The sequence below is a fragment of the Nuphar pumila genome, chromosome 1 (genome assembly GCF_984573655.1).
Source record: "Nuphar pumila chromosome 1, dmNupPumi1.hap1.1, whole genome shotgun sequence".
Classification (NCBI taxonomy): Eukaryota; Viridiplantae; Streptophyta; class Magnoliopsida; order Nymphaeales; family Nymphaeaceae; genus Nuphar; species Nuphar pumila.
This window is the reverse complement of record NC_143249.1, coordinates 42,610,209-42,625,878: the sequence shown is the minus strand read 5'-3', so window position 1 is coordinate 42,625,878 and position 15,670 is coordinate 42,610,209. Positions and strand designations below refer to the sequence as shown.

The 15,670-nt window shown below is 35.2% G+C and overlaps 1 protein-coding gene across 1 annotated transcript; it reads left to right on the top strand.

The window, feature by feature from the left end:
• Positions 1 to 556: 556 nt before the first annotated feature.
• On the top strand, positions 557 to 14,880 carry LOC149848823 (ATP synthase subunit gamma, mitochondrial-like). The gene is made up of 9 exons (XM_090012602.1): positions 557 to 799; positions 8,608 to 8,651; positions 8,775 to 8,927; positions 10,090 to 10,203; positions 11,950 to 12,077; positions 12,633 to 12,755; positions 12,842 to 12,961; positions 14,218 to 14,339; positions 14,515 to 14,880. Exons 1-9 carry the CDS (start codon positions 705 to 707, stop codon positions 14,582 to 14,584), a joined length of 969 nt encoding a protein of 322 aa, XP_089868728.1. The 5' UTR covers positions 557 to 704; the 3' UTR covers positions 14,585 to 14,880.
• The last annotated feature ends 790 nt before the right edge of the window (positions 14,881 to 15,670 follow it).

Sequence of the window (15,670 nt, the reverse complement as noted above, 5' to 3'; positions counted from 1 at the left end):
AATAATAAAAAAAAATTAAAAACCACACGATTTTTTCACCATAGATAGCAGATAAAACACAAATATCATGTTTAAAATACGATAGTTTTTTTTTTGATGAAAAACTTGCGAGAAATTACCACTTTTAACTTTCAGGTAATTTCTGGCGAGATTTTCATAAATCTTGTGAGATTTGTCACTATGGTTGTAGAGGTGCAAAGCGATAAGCAGTAAGTACGTATCCAAATTTGGTCCAAACAAATAGGATACAGACGGGAGCAATCCAAATCTAAAATAGAGGCAACAAAGTTGATTTCAATCGAAAATATACACATTTTACACACAGATTTGGTTAATTCCAGATCTCTATCACAGATCCAACCAAAAAATTTATCGATTCGGATCCGAGTCCGAGTCCGAAATTAGAAAAGTTCCGTCCTTTTAAGCCCGAATCCGTCTAGAAAACACATTCGGATCCTATCTAAGATCCATATCCGTAAAAAATATCTGATTCGGATCCGATGTCCCGACGAATCCGATTCATTTCGAACCTGCCTGTTTGCCTATTCGCGTTCTTCGTCCCCCAAAGATCTGGAAATCCCATTCGGCGGAAAAACGAAGAGAAAAAGAGAGGGGTAGGAAAAGCCAGAGAGCGCTCTAGGGTTTCTTTCTTTGTTGCATCATCACTCCTCGCTCAGCGCTCGGCGTTCTCTCGGACGAAGAAGATGGCGATGACTGCTCTGAGAAGGGAAGGGAGGCGCTTCCTTCCCTCTATGTCCCAATCCGCACTCAGCATTGCTCGATCGGGCCTCGTCGCGGAGTGAGCTTCTCACTTTTTTTCTGCCTTCCGATTCTATTCCTTTTTTTCCATTCCGATCTCTTTACATCTGAACCGTAGGTTCGATGATCGGATTCTTTCCTGTTTTTTTGGCATGACCATCATTTGCTGAACGCAAACATATCGTTTCAATCGTGGAATGTTGAGCATATATGTTAATCTCGGTGATTTGATTGTCTGGTTTTCGATTTGTTGATTTTCGTTCGTTTGTTTGATATAGATTTTGTAAAGTACTCGGGATGGATTTGTTCAAAAGTGTTTCGGGGATGCTGTAAACCTGTTATCGGTGTTTTGGGTGAGGAGATATTGATTTTAGGGTTTCAGGTGTTGGAAAAGCAAAATACTGATCGTGATTTTAATGTTTTTGTTAAAAAATTGGGATTTGATAATATTTCGATAAGTGATCATGTGCGTTAGTAGTGATTAAACGGGCCGAATGTTCATGGTATGGTTCAAGAGCTATATATGATGGATTTTACTGGCCTCTAATAGTAAAGGAGGTTTTGGTTTAGGAAGTTGTGGTTTCGGGCTTTAAGGATTGATACATGATGGAGAAATTGCAAATTCTGCGTCAGTGTTGGAAATAAACAGGCAGGTTTTTTATCACTTGATAAATGCCAAGTATCTGGGTATGCGGGGGTGCACAAATATGCGAACGAGAGAAATTGGGAGAAAGAGAAATAGCTTGATAGTAATGGTTGTGACAAACGTAACTGTTTCTGTTGCATCATGGAAAAATGCTTCCTTGGTTATTAGTTTGCGAAAGAAATCTACATATGTTTGAAATGCTAAAATGTGCTTTTGTCACTTGATAAAGGCCAAGAATCTGGGTGTGTGGGGGCGAACAAGCCTGCAAGCAACGGAAATTGGAAGAAGAGAGCAAACTTCAAAGTAGTAGTTGTGACAAAAGTAACTGTTTCTGATGCATCATTGAAAAATGCCCCCTTATGTTTGAAATGCTAAAATGTGCTTTGTGCTTTTAAAAATGGCAAAATTCAATACCATTAGTAAAAGCTTTGCATGCATTGACTGCAACGAATCATAGTATACTCTTTAAGATGGAAGGTTTTCCACTTGAGCAATATTCAAGACTTCTATGCAATGATTTAATGCCAAGTTTGAGGACTTGTTATTTGCAAGAGAATGGTAGGGTCAGATGATCTGACAAGATGTTGGCAAGTGGCTCAGTTGAGATGACACAATTTGAAACAAGGTACTTGCATGATTAAGGTTGTGTTTGGAAACACAAATTCAACCGATTTGGTGTTGCATTGTTGTTTCTAGGACATGCCTTGAGTGTTTGGGAGGCATTGTGTTACCAAAACCATGCATTTGGCAACACAACCCCATCCACAATACGCCATTTGGACTCCCTTCTAGAGAGGTAGTCGTTGGTGACTCAACAATCTGACACAACCCTAACGTTGCTCTGATGCGTCTCTGGATGGGGCTTGTTGAGGTGCAACCTTAACATTCTTCTTCTTCATCTCTTCCTGTTCTTCTACGTCTTCCTTTTTTCATCTGCTTCTTCTTCCTCTCTTCCTCTTCTTCTACTTCTTCTTCCTCTCCCTCCTAGAGAGGTAGTCATTGGCAACTCAACAATCTGACACAACCCTAACATTGCTCTGATGCGACTCTCGATGGGGCTTGTTGAGGTGCAACCTTAACATTCTTCTTCTTCCTCTCTTCCTGTTCTTCTAAGTCTTCCTTTTTGCATCTTCTTCTTCTTCCTCTTCTTCTACTTCTTCCTCTCTGCATTTGCTTCTTCTTCTCCTCATCCTCCTCTTCTTCTTCTTCATTATCTTCTTATTCCTGGTTTACAGATGTAGGCCAACTTAGTCCAGATTTTACTTTGGTTTTGACTCTCACAACCCACAAATATGTTAAATTGTTGACTATTTTTTGACTCCAAAAAGTACTCACTTTTTTGGAAGCCAACATCAATTTATGGAAATATCAAAACACTTGAAATCCCCAATCAGGTCCCAAATATCTTGTGGAGTTGGAGATACCATGAATCCCAACTTCTTGTTTTGGCAACAATTGGAAACCTTGTTTCCATCCCAACACAAGGCTTGCTGAGGTTTCATGCCTTTGTGACTACACTGCCTTATGTTTGTGTGTAAGGGAAGCTCAGCCAAATTTGGGACTCATCTGCCATACTCAAGCCTAACTTTCTTTTTCTGCCAAGTAAAGGATAGGTGCATTTCTATTTATTTTAGATGTAAAAAAAAGAGAAAAGAAAATTTGAAAAGACTATGTTCTGAATCTCAGAATTTATCTTCAGAAAAAGAGTCAGTAAGAGATTTGAAAAACGATAATTTAGGTCCTCTTGAGAAACTAGTCCTCTAAACATCCTTTCTGTTAATTTCAACTTATTTAGGATACATGGCCAATGTTTTATTGGTCGAACATGTTAACAAAAAAATAATCATTTTTTCAACTTTAGATCCAAGCTAAAATAGTATAAAACCTAGAAGCATTTCAGGCAAAGCCTAGTGTGAGCTGATAGTCTAGAAAATTATCATCTGATAATTAAGGTGTTTTATGAAAAGCTTTGGATATTTTGAGCATGGAATTTTCTTTGGAGATTTAAAGGTGGGGTTTTATAGGCAAAACGTGAGAAATAAATATTATAAAAATGAAGTTGGCTCTTTTTCTGGGGGTGGGGGTGAAGGAGTCACACTATAATTTTGATTTTCATGAAAAAACAACGGGGATCCTGAGAAGACTACATTTTTTATTTTCTTGCTGATGCAATAACTTTGAAATGTTGTAGGTATTTGTAATATATTTTAATGACAAGGAGATGTGACAGTCACTCTATGTTACAGTCCTTGCTTCATCTGATTTTATTCTTTCCCTACTGACAACTGGTTCAAGTTATATATCTTCATAGCTTCTCTAGAATGTAGTCATTCTATAACTTCCAAAGGTTTATAAGGACTCAACTACACAATGCTGTTAAGTTGTACATGTGTGTGTGTGTGTGTGTATATATATATATTTGTTTCATATTGTACATACATACATTATTTATAATGATGTAATAGGTAATATCCTCTAGGGGTATTTTTGTTATTTTACTCATGTAATATGGACTGTTCATTAGGAACAGTTTTCCTTATTTATTTATTTTTCCTTTTTATATTTTGCCCTTTAAAGCAAGAGCTCTATGGTCTTTTGACCATAGAGTCATTGGGGGCTCCCCAACAGTCATATTTCGTTGGGGGCTCGCCAACGGTCATAAATATGACTGTTGGTAGCTCCCAACGACTCTATTGGGAGCTTCCATTTGGTCTCTCTCTCTTGTAATGTGTATAAATAGGGGCTTTGTTTTCCTTCATTGTTCAATGCTTCTCTTAAGCATTCATACTCAATAATATCATTATTTTTTATATTTTGTGTTCTTCTATTTAGTTCTTTAATGTCTTGAATGCACTTAGTGCTTTTGTTGTGCCTTTGTACTCTTGTGTTGTCCCTTAGTTGGACTTATGTATGTGCATGTGCACTTTGTGTTTATGATCTTGTAAGCCCTTAGAGACTCTCATTTTGTATTTCCACATATTTCATTACATGGTATCAGAGCCAAGAAATCCTTCTTGGTATTTTGCCTCTTGGGATTCTTTGGTTCGAGTTCATGCTTCTTGAAGGATTCGTGATCTTTGTGTGGCTTGGACTAAAAAAAAATCTTGACCCGGTATTTATCTTATATCTTTAAGTGATTATTGTGTTATCTATCTCATGCATTATGCATGAGAAAACACTCATTTTCCTTATCTTTGAAAAAATATCTGTTATTTTTATTGAAAACTAAATTTTTTAAATGTTTCTTTTTAAAATTATCATTGGATTTATTTTTATAAGGTTTATAATATTTGTTTGATCTTGTGAAATTATATATGTGTATGCTTTTATGAGATATAGTTTGAATCTTAGTTTTTCAAAACTTGCTTTATTTGATATGTATGTGTATGATCTGGTATTCTTGAGCATGTATTGCTGGCATTTAGATGCTTTATTTGAAGAATTCATGGTTATAAATATCAAATGATGTTCGTATTTATTATTAAACTTTTTTTTTGAAAAATTGTCATATATTTTAAAATAATTTGAAATGGTGTTGTGTGTCTTTCACAAGTATGATCTTATGAAATTGTGTTTAACTTGAGATTAATTTTTCTCTCTTTACTCTTGGTGTATTCTTATGTGAAACTTAAAGTAGCTTTTAAAGTATTAAAAATTATGATCTAGGTTACGAAATAATAATTTTATATTGATATTTGATCCTTGTGCACTTGTGATTGCCTTACATGATGAATGAGATTGTCTATTCGTGCATAAGGTATTGATCATGATTTTTTATGGGAGTCATTCACTTTAATAAATGTCTCTTATTGGTCATTTTGTGGTCCTTATGATTGTGTTATTTTCTTAGTCTCATGGCTCTTTAATGAACATTATCTTACATGTTTTGCATGTGATTTAAATACTATGTTTTTATTGCATACTTAGTTTTTTTAATAAACTATTAAGTTGAGTATTATGAGAAACTTCTTTGTGTTTGCCCTTTGTGGGTATTATAAGTGTTTCCCTCATGGCTCACTTTCACTTTAGTACTTGTCTATTATTGATGGATGCGCATCTTTGGTGGATATGTGTATTCTTGATTAAAGACTCTTGATTCATTACATGCTTGTTATTTATAAAATATTAATTTTTATTTTGTGCCCTTTTTAGTATATAGTGATTTAATCTATCACTTGCATATATGCTTAAATGTATTTCTATGCATATCTTATGTGATTCTTAGAAAGTTTATAAAATTTAATATCTCCGTCTTGATATGTAAATCTTTTCCTTACCTCTTGAGGACATTAGTTTGTTTTCCTTACAAGTTCTCTTACTTTGTGTGTTTTCTCCTATTATGCCTCTTATTTAAATGTCATTTTATTTAGACAAGAGATGTTTTTCAATATGGTGAGTTATGTGCACCCATTGGTTATTTACACTTTTTTGTGTGTTTGTTTTGCACATACATAGCATTGTGATTATGCTCTTGTTCTAGTCGTTGATGCACTTGTTTTAAGTGTCATTTTATGTAGACAAGAGGTGGTTATACACACTTTTTGTGTGTATTTTAGCCCATTAGTGGCATTGTGATTATGCTCTTGTTCTAGTAGTCGATACACTTGTTTAAGTGCCATTTTATGTAGACAAGAGATGTTGGTTATTCATACTTTTTGTGTGTATTTTTAGCCCATTAATGTCATTGCGATTATGCTCTTGTTCTAGTAGCTAATACACTTGATTTTTGAGGTTTGGAGGTCTAGTGGGGTGATTGCTTGTGGTGGTCGAAATATTATTGAGATTTGCAAATATCATTCCCTTTGTTATGTGGGATTTTTAAAGAATCTCTCTATGAAATTTCTAAATTTTTTTTCTACTTGTGTTTCCTTATATGGAAAAATGTTTATTGATGAAAATTTCATGCATTTTGCATGCTTGTAATGTTTAATAAAAATCTTATTCTTTATATTATGCGCCTTCTTGTGTGTGCCCCTTTGTGGGTTTTGAGAGTGTGTTCTTTAAGAGAACACTTGTGTGTTGTCCACTTGAGATTGGATACTTTGGTTCGTAATTGAAGGCTACTTGGTTCTTTACATTAAATTTATGCATTTTATATGCATTTTATTGATAAAAAATAGTTATTTTTTATTGTCGTTTCATGTGCATTAAATATGCTTTAATTGCATGCTGGATATATGTGTGTGTTTCTTTTTTGTTTTTTTATGGGAAAGATATATCATATATGTGTGTGTTTCATATTGATTATCTTGTTCACATTATTATATGCATGAATTTAATTAGATCCTCTTTTCTTGAGGGTTATTTTTGAATTGTTATATTTTATATGCATGTTGTTATTGATGATTTGTTATTTGAAATGTTTTTCTAAAAAAAATTCTTAGAATATATGCATAATTGTTTATCTCTTGTTGATGATTTATGTCCTTTAGTGACCGAATTTTCTTATGATCAATATGTATGTTTTCTTGAAATATATGTTGATTTTGGGTTTATGATTTGATTTCATAAAAATTTATCCTTGAGTAATACTTTTCTTATATTTCTTAATGATTATCTACTATTTCTAAAAGTTATTGTTACTTTGTTTGAAAATTCTACTTAAGTGTTATTCTTATTTTAAAAATATATTGGTTTTAAAACTTTATAACTTTTGGGTTAGGATATTTTCTTTGTGTAGCTACAGGTTCTTAAAGATGCTATAAATTGAGAAAAGCATATCTTCGCTGCATCATACCATGAAGATGAAGATAGCATATGAAGGAGTTTGGGGATGATCACCAATAAATACATTTGAAATCTTGTATTTGCAAAATTCTATGATGTGTCAAAGATGGAGATTTCTCTTGAAGACACTTGAAGACTTGGATCCTTCCCATTGAATCTTTTTTGTATTTTGAAACTTTCGGTATATCACACCGTAAGTTTGAGGGGGAGTGTTAAGTTGTACATGTATATGTATGTATGTATGTATGTATTATCATACATAAGTATTTGTTTCATATTGTATATATATACATATATATATTCATATGTATATATTATTTATAATGATGTAATAGGTAAATATCCTCTAAGGTATTTTCGTCATTTTACTCATATAATAGGGACTGTTTATTAGGAACAATTTTTCTCTTGTTATTTATTTTTTCTTTTTGCATTTTTCCCTTTTAAGCAAGGGCTCTATGGTCTTTTGACCATAGAGTTGTTGGGGGCTCTCCAATTATGACCGTTGAGAGCTCCCGACGACTCTATTGGGAGCCCCCATTTGGTCTCTCTCTTGTAATGTATATAAATAGGGGCTTTGTTCCCCCTCATTGTTTAATGCTTTTCTTAAGCATTCATGCTCAATAATATCAATATTTTTTATATTTTTGTGTTCTTCTCATTAGTTCTTTAATATCTTGAATGCACTGCTTGTGTTGTGCCTTTGTGCTCTTGAATTGTCCCTTAATTGGACTTATGCATATGCATGTGCACTTTGTGTTTATGATCTTCTAAGCCCTTAGAGGCCCTCATTTTGTATTTTTGCATATTTTATTACAAATGCTACCTGAAACCAATACATTGCTCCTGTTCTTCTACAAGATTACCTTGAAGTTCTTTCCTGTTTATCATCATGTAAGATTTCTCATGCTGAAAGTGGAAAAAATGGACTTGTTAAAATATTGCATTTTCATTTGAACCATGCATAAGATCCATTTAAACTGATGTCATCTGTTCCTTATGAGTTGCTGAACTCCATATGAAGAATTTAAGTGAATTAGAATTCCTTTTCCCAATACTGAAACCGGATACAAACATGAGTATCTAACGTGGTAGAGGGGTATTAGGAATGTGAACTCTCTGTCCTGAGGTTTCACCTGAATCCAAACACATCCTTAGAAAAGAAACGCTTGGCCAGTTTACTGAACTCAGTCATGACCCGTTCACATGCCTAGTTTTGGTGTTTAAAGCTGGACTCGGCTTGGATCTGAAGTACCAACTTTTGTGAAACATTATATTGACCTTTGGCTAAATCATCTGCCCTTTGGAGTTCTTGTAGATACTGTAGTTTCTTTTGTTGCTGATGTTCATCACGTAACGCATGAAAAATGTTGTGTTTCTGTAAATCTTTTTTCTATGTATTCCATCTGTGCTATAGTTTTCTTAATTTATTCAGTTTCAAATTCTGGAAAACTGATGGTTGCTAGGACATACAGGGAGCTGGTCCCACTTGGAGCACGCTCTGTTTCAACCCAAGTTGGTATGAAGCTATTTTTTGCTATTTCATATGAACTTCACTAATGTGCTAAACTCTCATAACACTGTTTTAAAGTGAAGTTTTGGTATATATTGGGAGGTCTCATTGACAATATTCTTGTTGCAGTTAGGAATCGCATGAAGAGTGTGAAGAACATCCAAAAGATTACGAAAGCAATGAAAATGGTTGCAGCCTCAAAACTGAGGGTAATTCAAACCAAGGCAGAAAATTCACGTGGCTTGTGGCAGCCGTTTACTGCTCTTCTTGGGGATGCTGCTAGTATGCTCTATCTTTTTCTTGCTTTTCTTTAAAATTCAAATATTTGAAGAAATTAGTAAAGGAATCTCTTTGAATAAGTAGCCTGTGGTTTTCATTAATTGTTGTACTTTGGTTTGCATGTGTTCAGTTGTCTCAAAATGTGCAACCAATATACTGCATAGTCTTAAAGAGCAAAATATACATAGATGATCTGTGTTCACTTGAGAGCCAGTCTTTACAGGGAATGTGACTTGATTTGTGCCATTTACGAGCCAGTAGCTGCTTGATACTGGTTTTCTCTGTCAGCAAGTTGTTAACTTATTAAAAAGGAAAAGAAACCCTAGTTAGGGGTTTAAATAATTTGAACATGGTTGGTGCCACATCGATGTTCAAGGCGGTGATTGAAAACCTTTAGCTAGGAAGCTTTTTTTTTATTGCTATTGGCCTGCTTTCTTACTGCAATAGCAAATGAAATATTGATGTGTTCTTAGCCTTGGTAAAGTTAAAGAACTGATAAGGCATTTTCATCCAAAAAAAATCGTTATGATTAGTATCTCGATACCCATGAAACGATTCAATGAAGTTTGTCTCAAATAGTCATGTGACCAACCGATATTGGTTATTCCACCAACATTATACATCTGTACAAATGAATTGAATGGATTTCAACTCTCAAGTCTCAGGTTTGCCTGAGAATGTCCTTTGGTTCCCCTTAATCAGGGAAACTATCAAGATATATGGATTAGGCCTTAAGGTTTTGTTTTGTGTTCTTGATTGCTGGTAATATACTTGAAGCGGTTGACCATATCATTGATGGTTAATACAAATATCTGATATACAACTGTGTGGGAGTGAATGGTTGACCAGTATTGTGGAGGAAGCATTGTTTTCTTGAAAACCTAATGATTTTCCATCATATAATTACATAGTATTCACAATCAATGAGTGCCCATTAAATTGAAATGTCATGGACTCATGGTTGTAAATTGCGGTTTAGACTGCATATAAATAATCTACAGAAAAAAACACATTATTTTGCAAGGGGACTGACATGATGATCATGGTATTTGCCCGTGCTTCAAATGTCTAATATTGACTAAATGACATGTAACCCTTCTTATTGGCTTGGTCCATGCTTGTTTTTTCTCTGACCAGTTCTATCTGCTATATTGTGATTTTATAGGTGTTGATGTGAAGAAGAATGTTATTGTCACGATTTCCTCTGACAAAGGTCTTTGTGGTGGGATAAACTCTACATCTGTGAAGATTAGCAAGGGGTTTCACAAGTTGAGTTCAGGTAATATTTCTGCTCCTGTGGGAACTCTTCTCCTATAACAGCTAAGTTGTTTTTTCTCACAAAAAAATAGATTTAGCTCTGTATCATATGGACTTTTTTTTGGTCCAAAAACTTTACCTCCAATGATATGTGCGATGACATTTTATTTTTTCTTAACATCAGATGGGAAGATTACCAAGTACATAATGCACATTATAGTGTTATGAGTGGAAGTTTCTTGGTACGATCTTTAGTGTAAACACTTATTCATGTTTTCTCAAACACTAAAACTCAGAGACAACTTATATTGTAAAAATAATCTAAATTGCTTGGAATTCAACCTAAATAGTGAAATAGGTGAAGTCACACGGGCACTTCACTTAGCTGTCAGAGCAACACACCACTAAGTATGACACCTTCATGGACTCTGTCGAACCTGTGTTGGACACAATCAACACTGTATCCCTAACTTCATCTATTTCTCTTTATAATGATGGTTGAATATTTTGTATTTACTTGCCTATTTTCTTTTGACTGTCATTGATTTCACTGTATTTCAATTTTCAACCTGGGTTTATTGTTAAATGTTTTCAATCATAATGATCTATAATCGTAATGATTTATAATCGTTATTCAAGTTCTTGTACTTGAAATCAAATTCATGCTTTGTTTTATATTAAGAAATTTGTAATGTATGTAATGATATGCACAGACAAGAGTGTATTATATATATTTATATACGTATGTATGTGCTCATGTGTGTCTGCGTGGTACAATTATGCATGCATTTATGCATATGTGTGTCTCTGTGAGGTACAAAGGTGTCCCATTTTCCTAGCTTTTACAAAACTCTCAAGTCATGCTAAGTGTGTCCATGTCAATCCTGTACTTATGTGTCTATGAGGTACATGAAATAGGAAAAGTTACAGCCTAACAAGTCTAGAAATTAACCGACTTAAACTTAGCTTCCTTCATGTTCATGGTGTTCTCCTGTCACATCCACGTAAAAATTATTCTAACCGTTCAGGTTTCGGCCATTGAGTGGAAAATGAAAATGAAAATAATAAAAAATAACTTGATCAAACAACTTGAAGTTATATTGGAAAAGTAGATTTGGGGGTAACTCGGTTAAAAGCGCCTCATTGTTTAAGTCAGTACTCTCATCCAGTGAACTAATGCTGTACCAACTAGTCATCCTCATCGGGCCTTGCCATTTACCCACAGCGGAATCCTATTCCTGTTCTTCTCTAGAGTTAAAACATATTATTTTCCAGAATATGAAAACAACATGCTTTACATCGCATACGGCAAATGGATTTCATGAATTAATTCTGCTCTGAAGGTGTAAGCATGTGTTTCTCTTCTCTTCATTTGCTTTTCTTTTTTGTCCTTTTGTCGGTTAACGCAAATGTGAGTATCATGAGTTGATTCTCACTAAGATATACACATGTTATTTTATTGAGTTAATTATCCTATGAAGAAATATGCATGTTGTTTTCGTTATTTTCTTAAGTTAATTATCCTATGAAGAAATATGCATGTTATTTTCTTTCTTCTTTGTCACTTGTTTTTTGCTTTCTATCTTTAGTGTACATTTTTTTTTCATCCTTTTTGTTATTTTAACTAGCATTTTGTTCACATTCATGTTCTTCTCCTTTTTGAGTTACTGATATCTTTGAAGCTCCCTCTGTTTGATTGGAATCCTGAAAACTAGTATGTCCTCTACGTGATGCTGCTAGCTTTGTTGAGACTGTTTTATGCCACCAGGTCCTGATAAGGAGACAAAATATGTCATTCTGGGAGAGAAGGCAAAAGTGCAACTTGTGCGTGATTCCAAGAAGGATATTGAAATCTCCATAACAGATTTGCAGAAAAATCCATTAAACTACACCCAGGTTTGTTCATTATTATTTCTTTGGTGTCATGGATTCACTGGTCTTTTTGTTGGTTTTTCTACTCTCCAGTGAGCATAGAGATAAATTAGAAGGAAAGAGGTTCTATATTGGGAAGTTGTATTAGACCATTCTTGTTTTATCAAACGAGAATCTGTGAAAATTCCATCTTTTAAGTTATTAGGGAAGAGGTTCTTCATTTGTAAACTGTGTTCATATCCTACATCTTTGCAAACAACTATCTTCGAGTAATCCAACTCAAGTTTTTATGGAGTAGAATTTTCACTCTACAGAAGTTGAATGTACTTGAATATATTCCAAATTTTAGGTAGTAGGACTTAACGTAATGATCCGATAACTTTGCTGCAACTAAATTTAAGGGGTATGCAGTCATGCACAAGGCTTTTTTTATGCACCCTTGCATTGCTCACATACAAGTTGCTATGCTGAAAGCATTTTTTACGTCTTGATTGGCGGTAACTAATCATCTTTTTCTTCTTTTGTCTATTGTTAAAATGATTGATGCTTTCTGATGTTAACTGCTTATGTTACATTCAGGTTGCTGTTCTTGCAGACGACATTCTAAAGAATGTTGAATATGACGCATTGAGGATTATTTTTAACAAATTTCATTCAATTGTCTCTTTTATCCCCACAGTGACAACTGTCTTATCACCTGAGGTGACTTTCTTGTAGATTTTTTTTAGTGATGTACAACTATGTACTTGACCTGAATTGTTTATCTCACTTGGGTCTTGATGATTTAGGTTGTTGAAAGAGAGTCTGAAGGAGGAGGAAAGCTCGGTGATTTGGACTCTTATGAAATAGAAGGTGGTGAAACCAAAGCAGAAGTGCTTCAGAATCTAACTGAATTTCAGTTTTCTTGTGTAAGCTTCATATCTTGATCTTGCCCAATTGTTCATCTTCTGGTTATTTTTGTTTTGAGCTAAATGATAGCTGTCTGTTTCATGGATTAAACCTTGCTTTACAAGCAATCTTATATATAGATCTTTTATTCACTGTGGGTTTATTCAATGTTTTTCACCCTAAGCATCTGAGGGTTGCTGGATTTTGTCAAAAGGAATCAACCATTGTTGGCATCATAAAATGCATGTTAGTTCATGATGCATGGTATTAAGATGATCTTGATATCGTAATGCATGACCCCATGCTGACTCTTGTAAGACACTATTGTCTGCTGAATTGTCAGGCATATAGTTTTAAGTTCTACTATCCATGAAGTATTTCAGAGGTTACCATAGTTAAGTGTATTGCACCATTTTGATTAAGTCCTTGTGGGAATAAGAGCTCTAGAAAACGCTTGGCAACTGGATCCTGCTTATAATATTTCCTTTTCTTTTCTTATCATGTTTAAACTTGTTTATCTGGACTCTCTAATTTACAGATTCCATTTTATTTGGGATGAACCTAGGATCTAACCAATGCCTTGATAGGGTTCCATGAGTGGTTTCATCTGCAGATGAGGCTGTTTCATAAGTTTTTTTTTTAAAATTTATAACCCGAAGAAACTGCACCCAGCACCAATACCTGGTCGTGCTGGCTCAGCCTGCCATAGCTACGGTCGTTGTGCCGACAGCGTAAAACTCTGAGGCTAGGACCCTAGCCCTCGGGGCCTATGCTATGTGTTAGCTTGTGCAGAGAGAATCGAACCTTGACTGCCCCGGGGCCTATGCTTCATCAATATCAAGCTTGACCCATCTAGGCAGGCTCCAGTTAAAGATTATGTAGTTCGATGAAAACTCAGCTTGAGTTATCAGCACCGGTCATGTTTCTCTCCATTTTAAGCATCGTTTGGCCACAATGTCGCATAAATCATATCCTTCTTTATAGTTTTCATCCGACTTGTCCTGATTCAGCCTGACATTTGTTTTCAATGTAAGCATCGTCAGGTCACAGTGTCTCATAGATCATATCTACTTATAGTTTGCATCAGACACATCCTGATCCAGCCTATGACATTTTCTTCAACTTGGAGAAGTAGAACGAACATACAATACCTGCACATTGAGGCCTACTCTGGCATGTTCCTTTCAGTGCATTCAGAACTGCTGCTGTTGTTTCATTCTACTCTAAATTCTTTCTGTTGTTTAGGCATAAATTTTTTGGGTGTTTCTGATGGCAGGTCCTATTCAATGCTTGTCTGGAGAATGCATGTAGTGAGCAAGGAGCAAGGATGTCTGCTATGGACAGTTCGAGCCGAAATGCTGGGGAAATGCTTGACCGCCTTACACTTACTTATAACAGGTAACTTTACTAAGGGCTTGGAAGCCAACGTGAGGACTCACATGGTACCAAGCTATGTGAGAGACTTGATTCCTAATCGAGGGTCTGAAGTTGGATTATCTTTTTTTCTTAAGTTTCTTTATCCATTCATGGAATACTTGCTTTGCAGTGGAACTTACATGTTTTTTTTTTGCAGAACCCGTCAAGCTTCTATCACAACCGAACTGATTGAGATTATATCTGGCGCATCTGCATTGACCGGTTAAATCACTGGATTGTTGCATCAAAGGTTGCAACCCTGATCAATTGTTTATGGTGCTTTCTGCAGACAGGTTTCCATTGAGCTTCATAATAAAAGAAAGATTTCCCTTTGGTCTACAACATTGTGGAAATCTCATGGCCAGATTTTGGCATCTATGATTCGGAGTCTGTCCTCTGTTTAAAATCTATTTTTGGAATTCATGTTTGTGATAATCTAGGCTGAAAGAAATCTGCAACCTGTTTTCCTTTATGGCATGACTGCCGTTGGCAGCTTTCTGAATATAATTTGCCATTCTCGTTACTTGTTGTTAACTGTACCATCTGGTATAAACTTATCATTTGCTGTTGCTACAGTAGTGCCACCATAAACTTCTTGAACTTGACCATGTCTGACCAGTCGCTTTTTTTGTGAAAGAGGCTCATAAAAAAAGCGGGAGGCCAAGGTAACAAATTGGCAAAGATCCCATGCTCCAACCCAACAGTTCATTTAAGTGTTGAGCTTCAACATGCAACATGTGAATTAGGATATATATAAATTAACCTGCATCCCAGCTACATTCTCAAATTCTAAAAAGATATCATGAAGTGTCAGGATCGACTTTTCATTTACCTTTGCACACAAACAAGGCGCATCATTAGCAGAAAATAGAGTGGGGATTTGAGCATAGCAATGAAAAAATTTGGGTATAATCAAATCTCCATTTTCAATAGCTGCAAGGATCCTCTTATACAAGAGGTCCATAACTATGTCAAAGAGGTAGGGGGAAAGAGGATCCCTTTAGCAACCCACATGAAGTATGAAACCAACCCCCAACAGATCCATTATTCATGACGGAAAAGGAAGCAGACATGACAAATAACACGATAAGACTGACCCAGGTTTTGCAAAACCCTAAAAGGAGAACACCCCTACTCAAAATCTCCCAATCAACACGTCATAGACTTCGGGAAGATCCATTTTAAGACAAACCGAAGGTATCTTATATGTAAAAAGAGAGCCTCTGACTTCATCGGCTAGATGGTACCCTTAAAAAAAAACCTAGTTAAGAGAAATAATGCGAGAAAGGATGGGTCGCATCCTAACCACCATG

Excerpts from the sequence above, each read along its gene's own strand:
- LOC149848823 (XM_090012602.1), top strand. The coding sequence starts at position 705 with ATGGCGATGACTGCTCTGAGAAGGGAAGGGAGGCGCTTCCTTCCCTCT. Across the intron at positions 8,652-8,774 it reads CTCTGTTTCAACCCAAGTTG|TTAGGAATCGCATGAAGAGT; the intron begins GTATGAAGCTAT and ends TTCTTGTTGCAG. Across the intron at positions 8,928-10,089 it reads TCTTCTTGGGGATGCTGCTA|GTGTTGATGTGAAGAAGAAT; the intron begins GTATGCTCTATC and ends GTGATTTTATAG.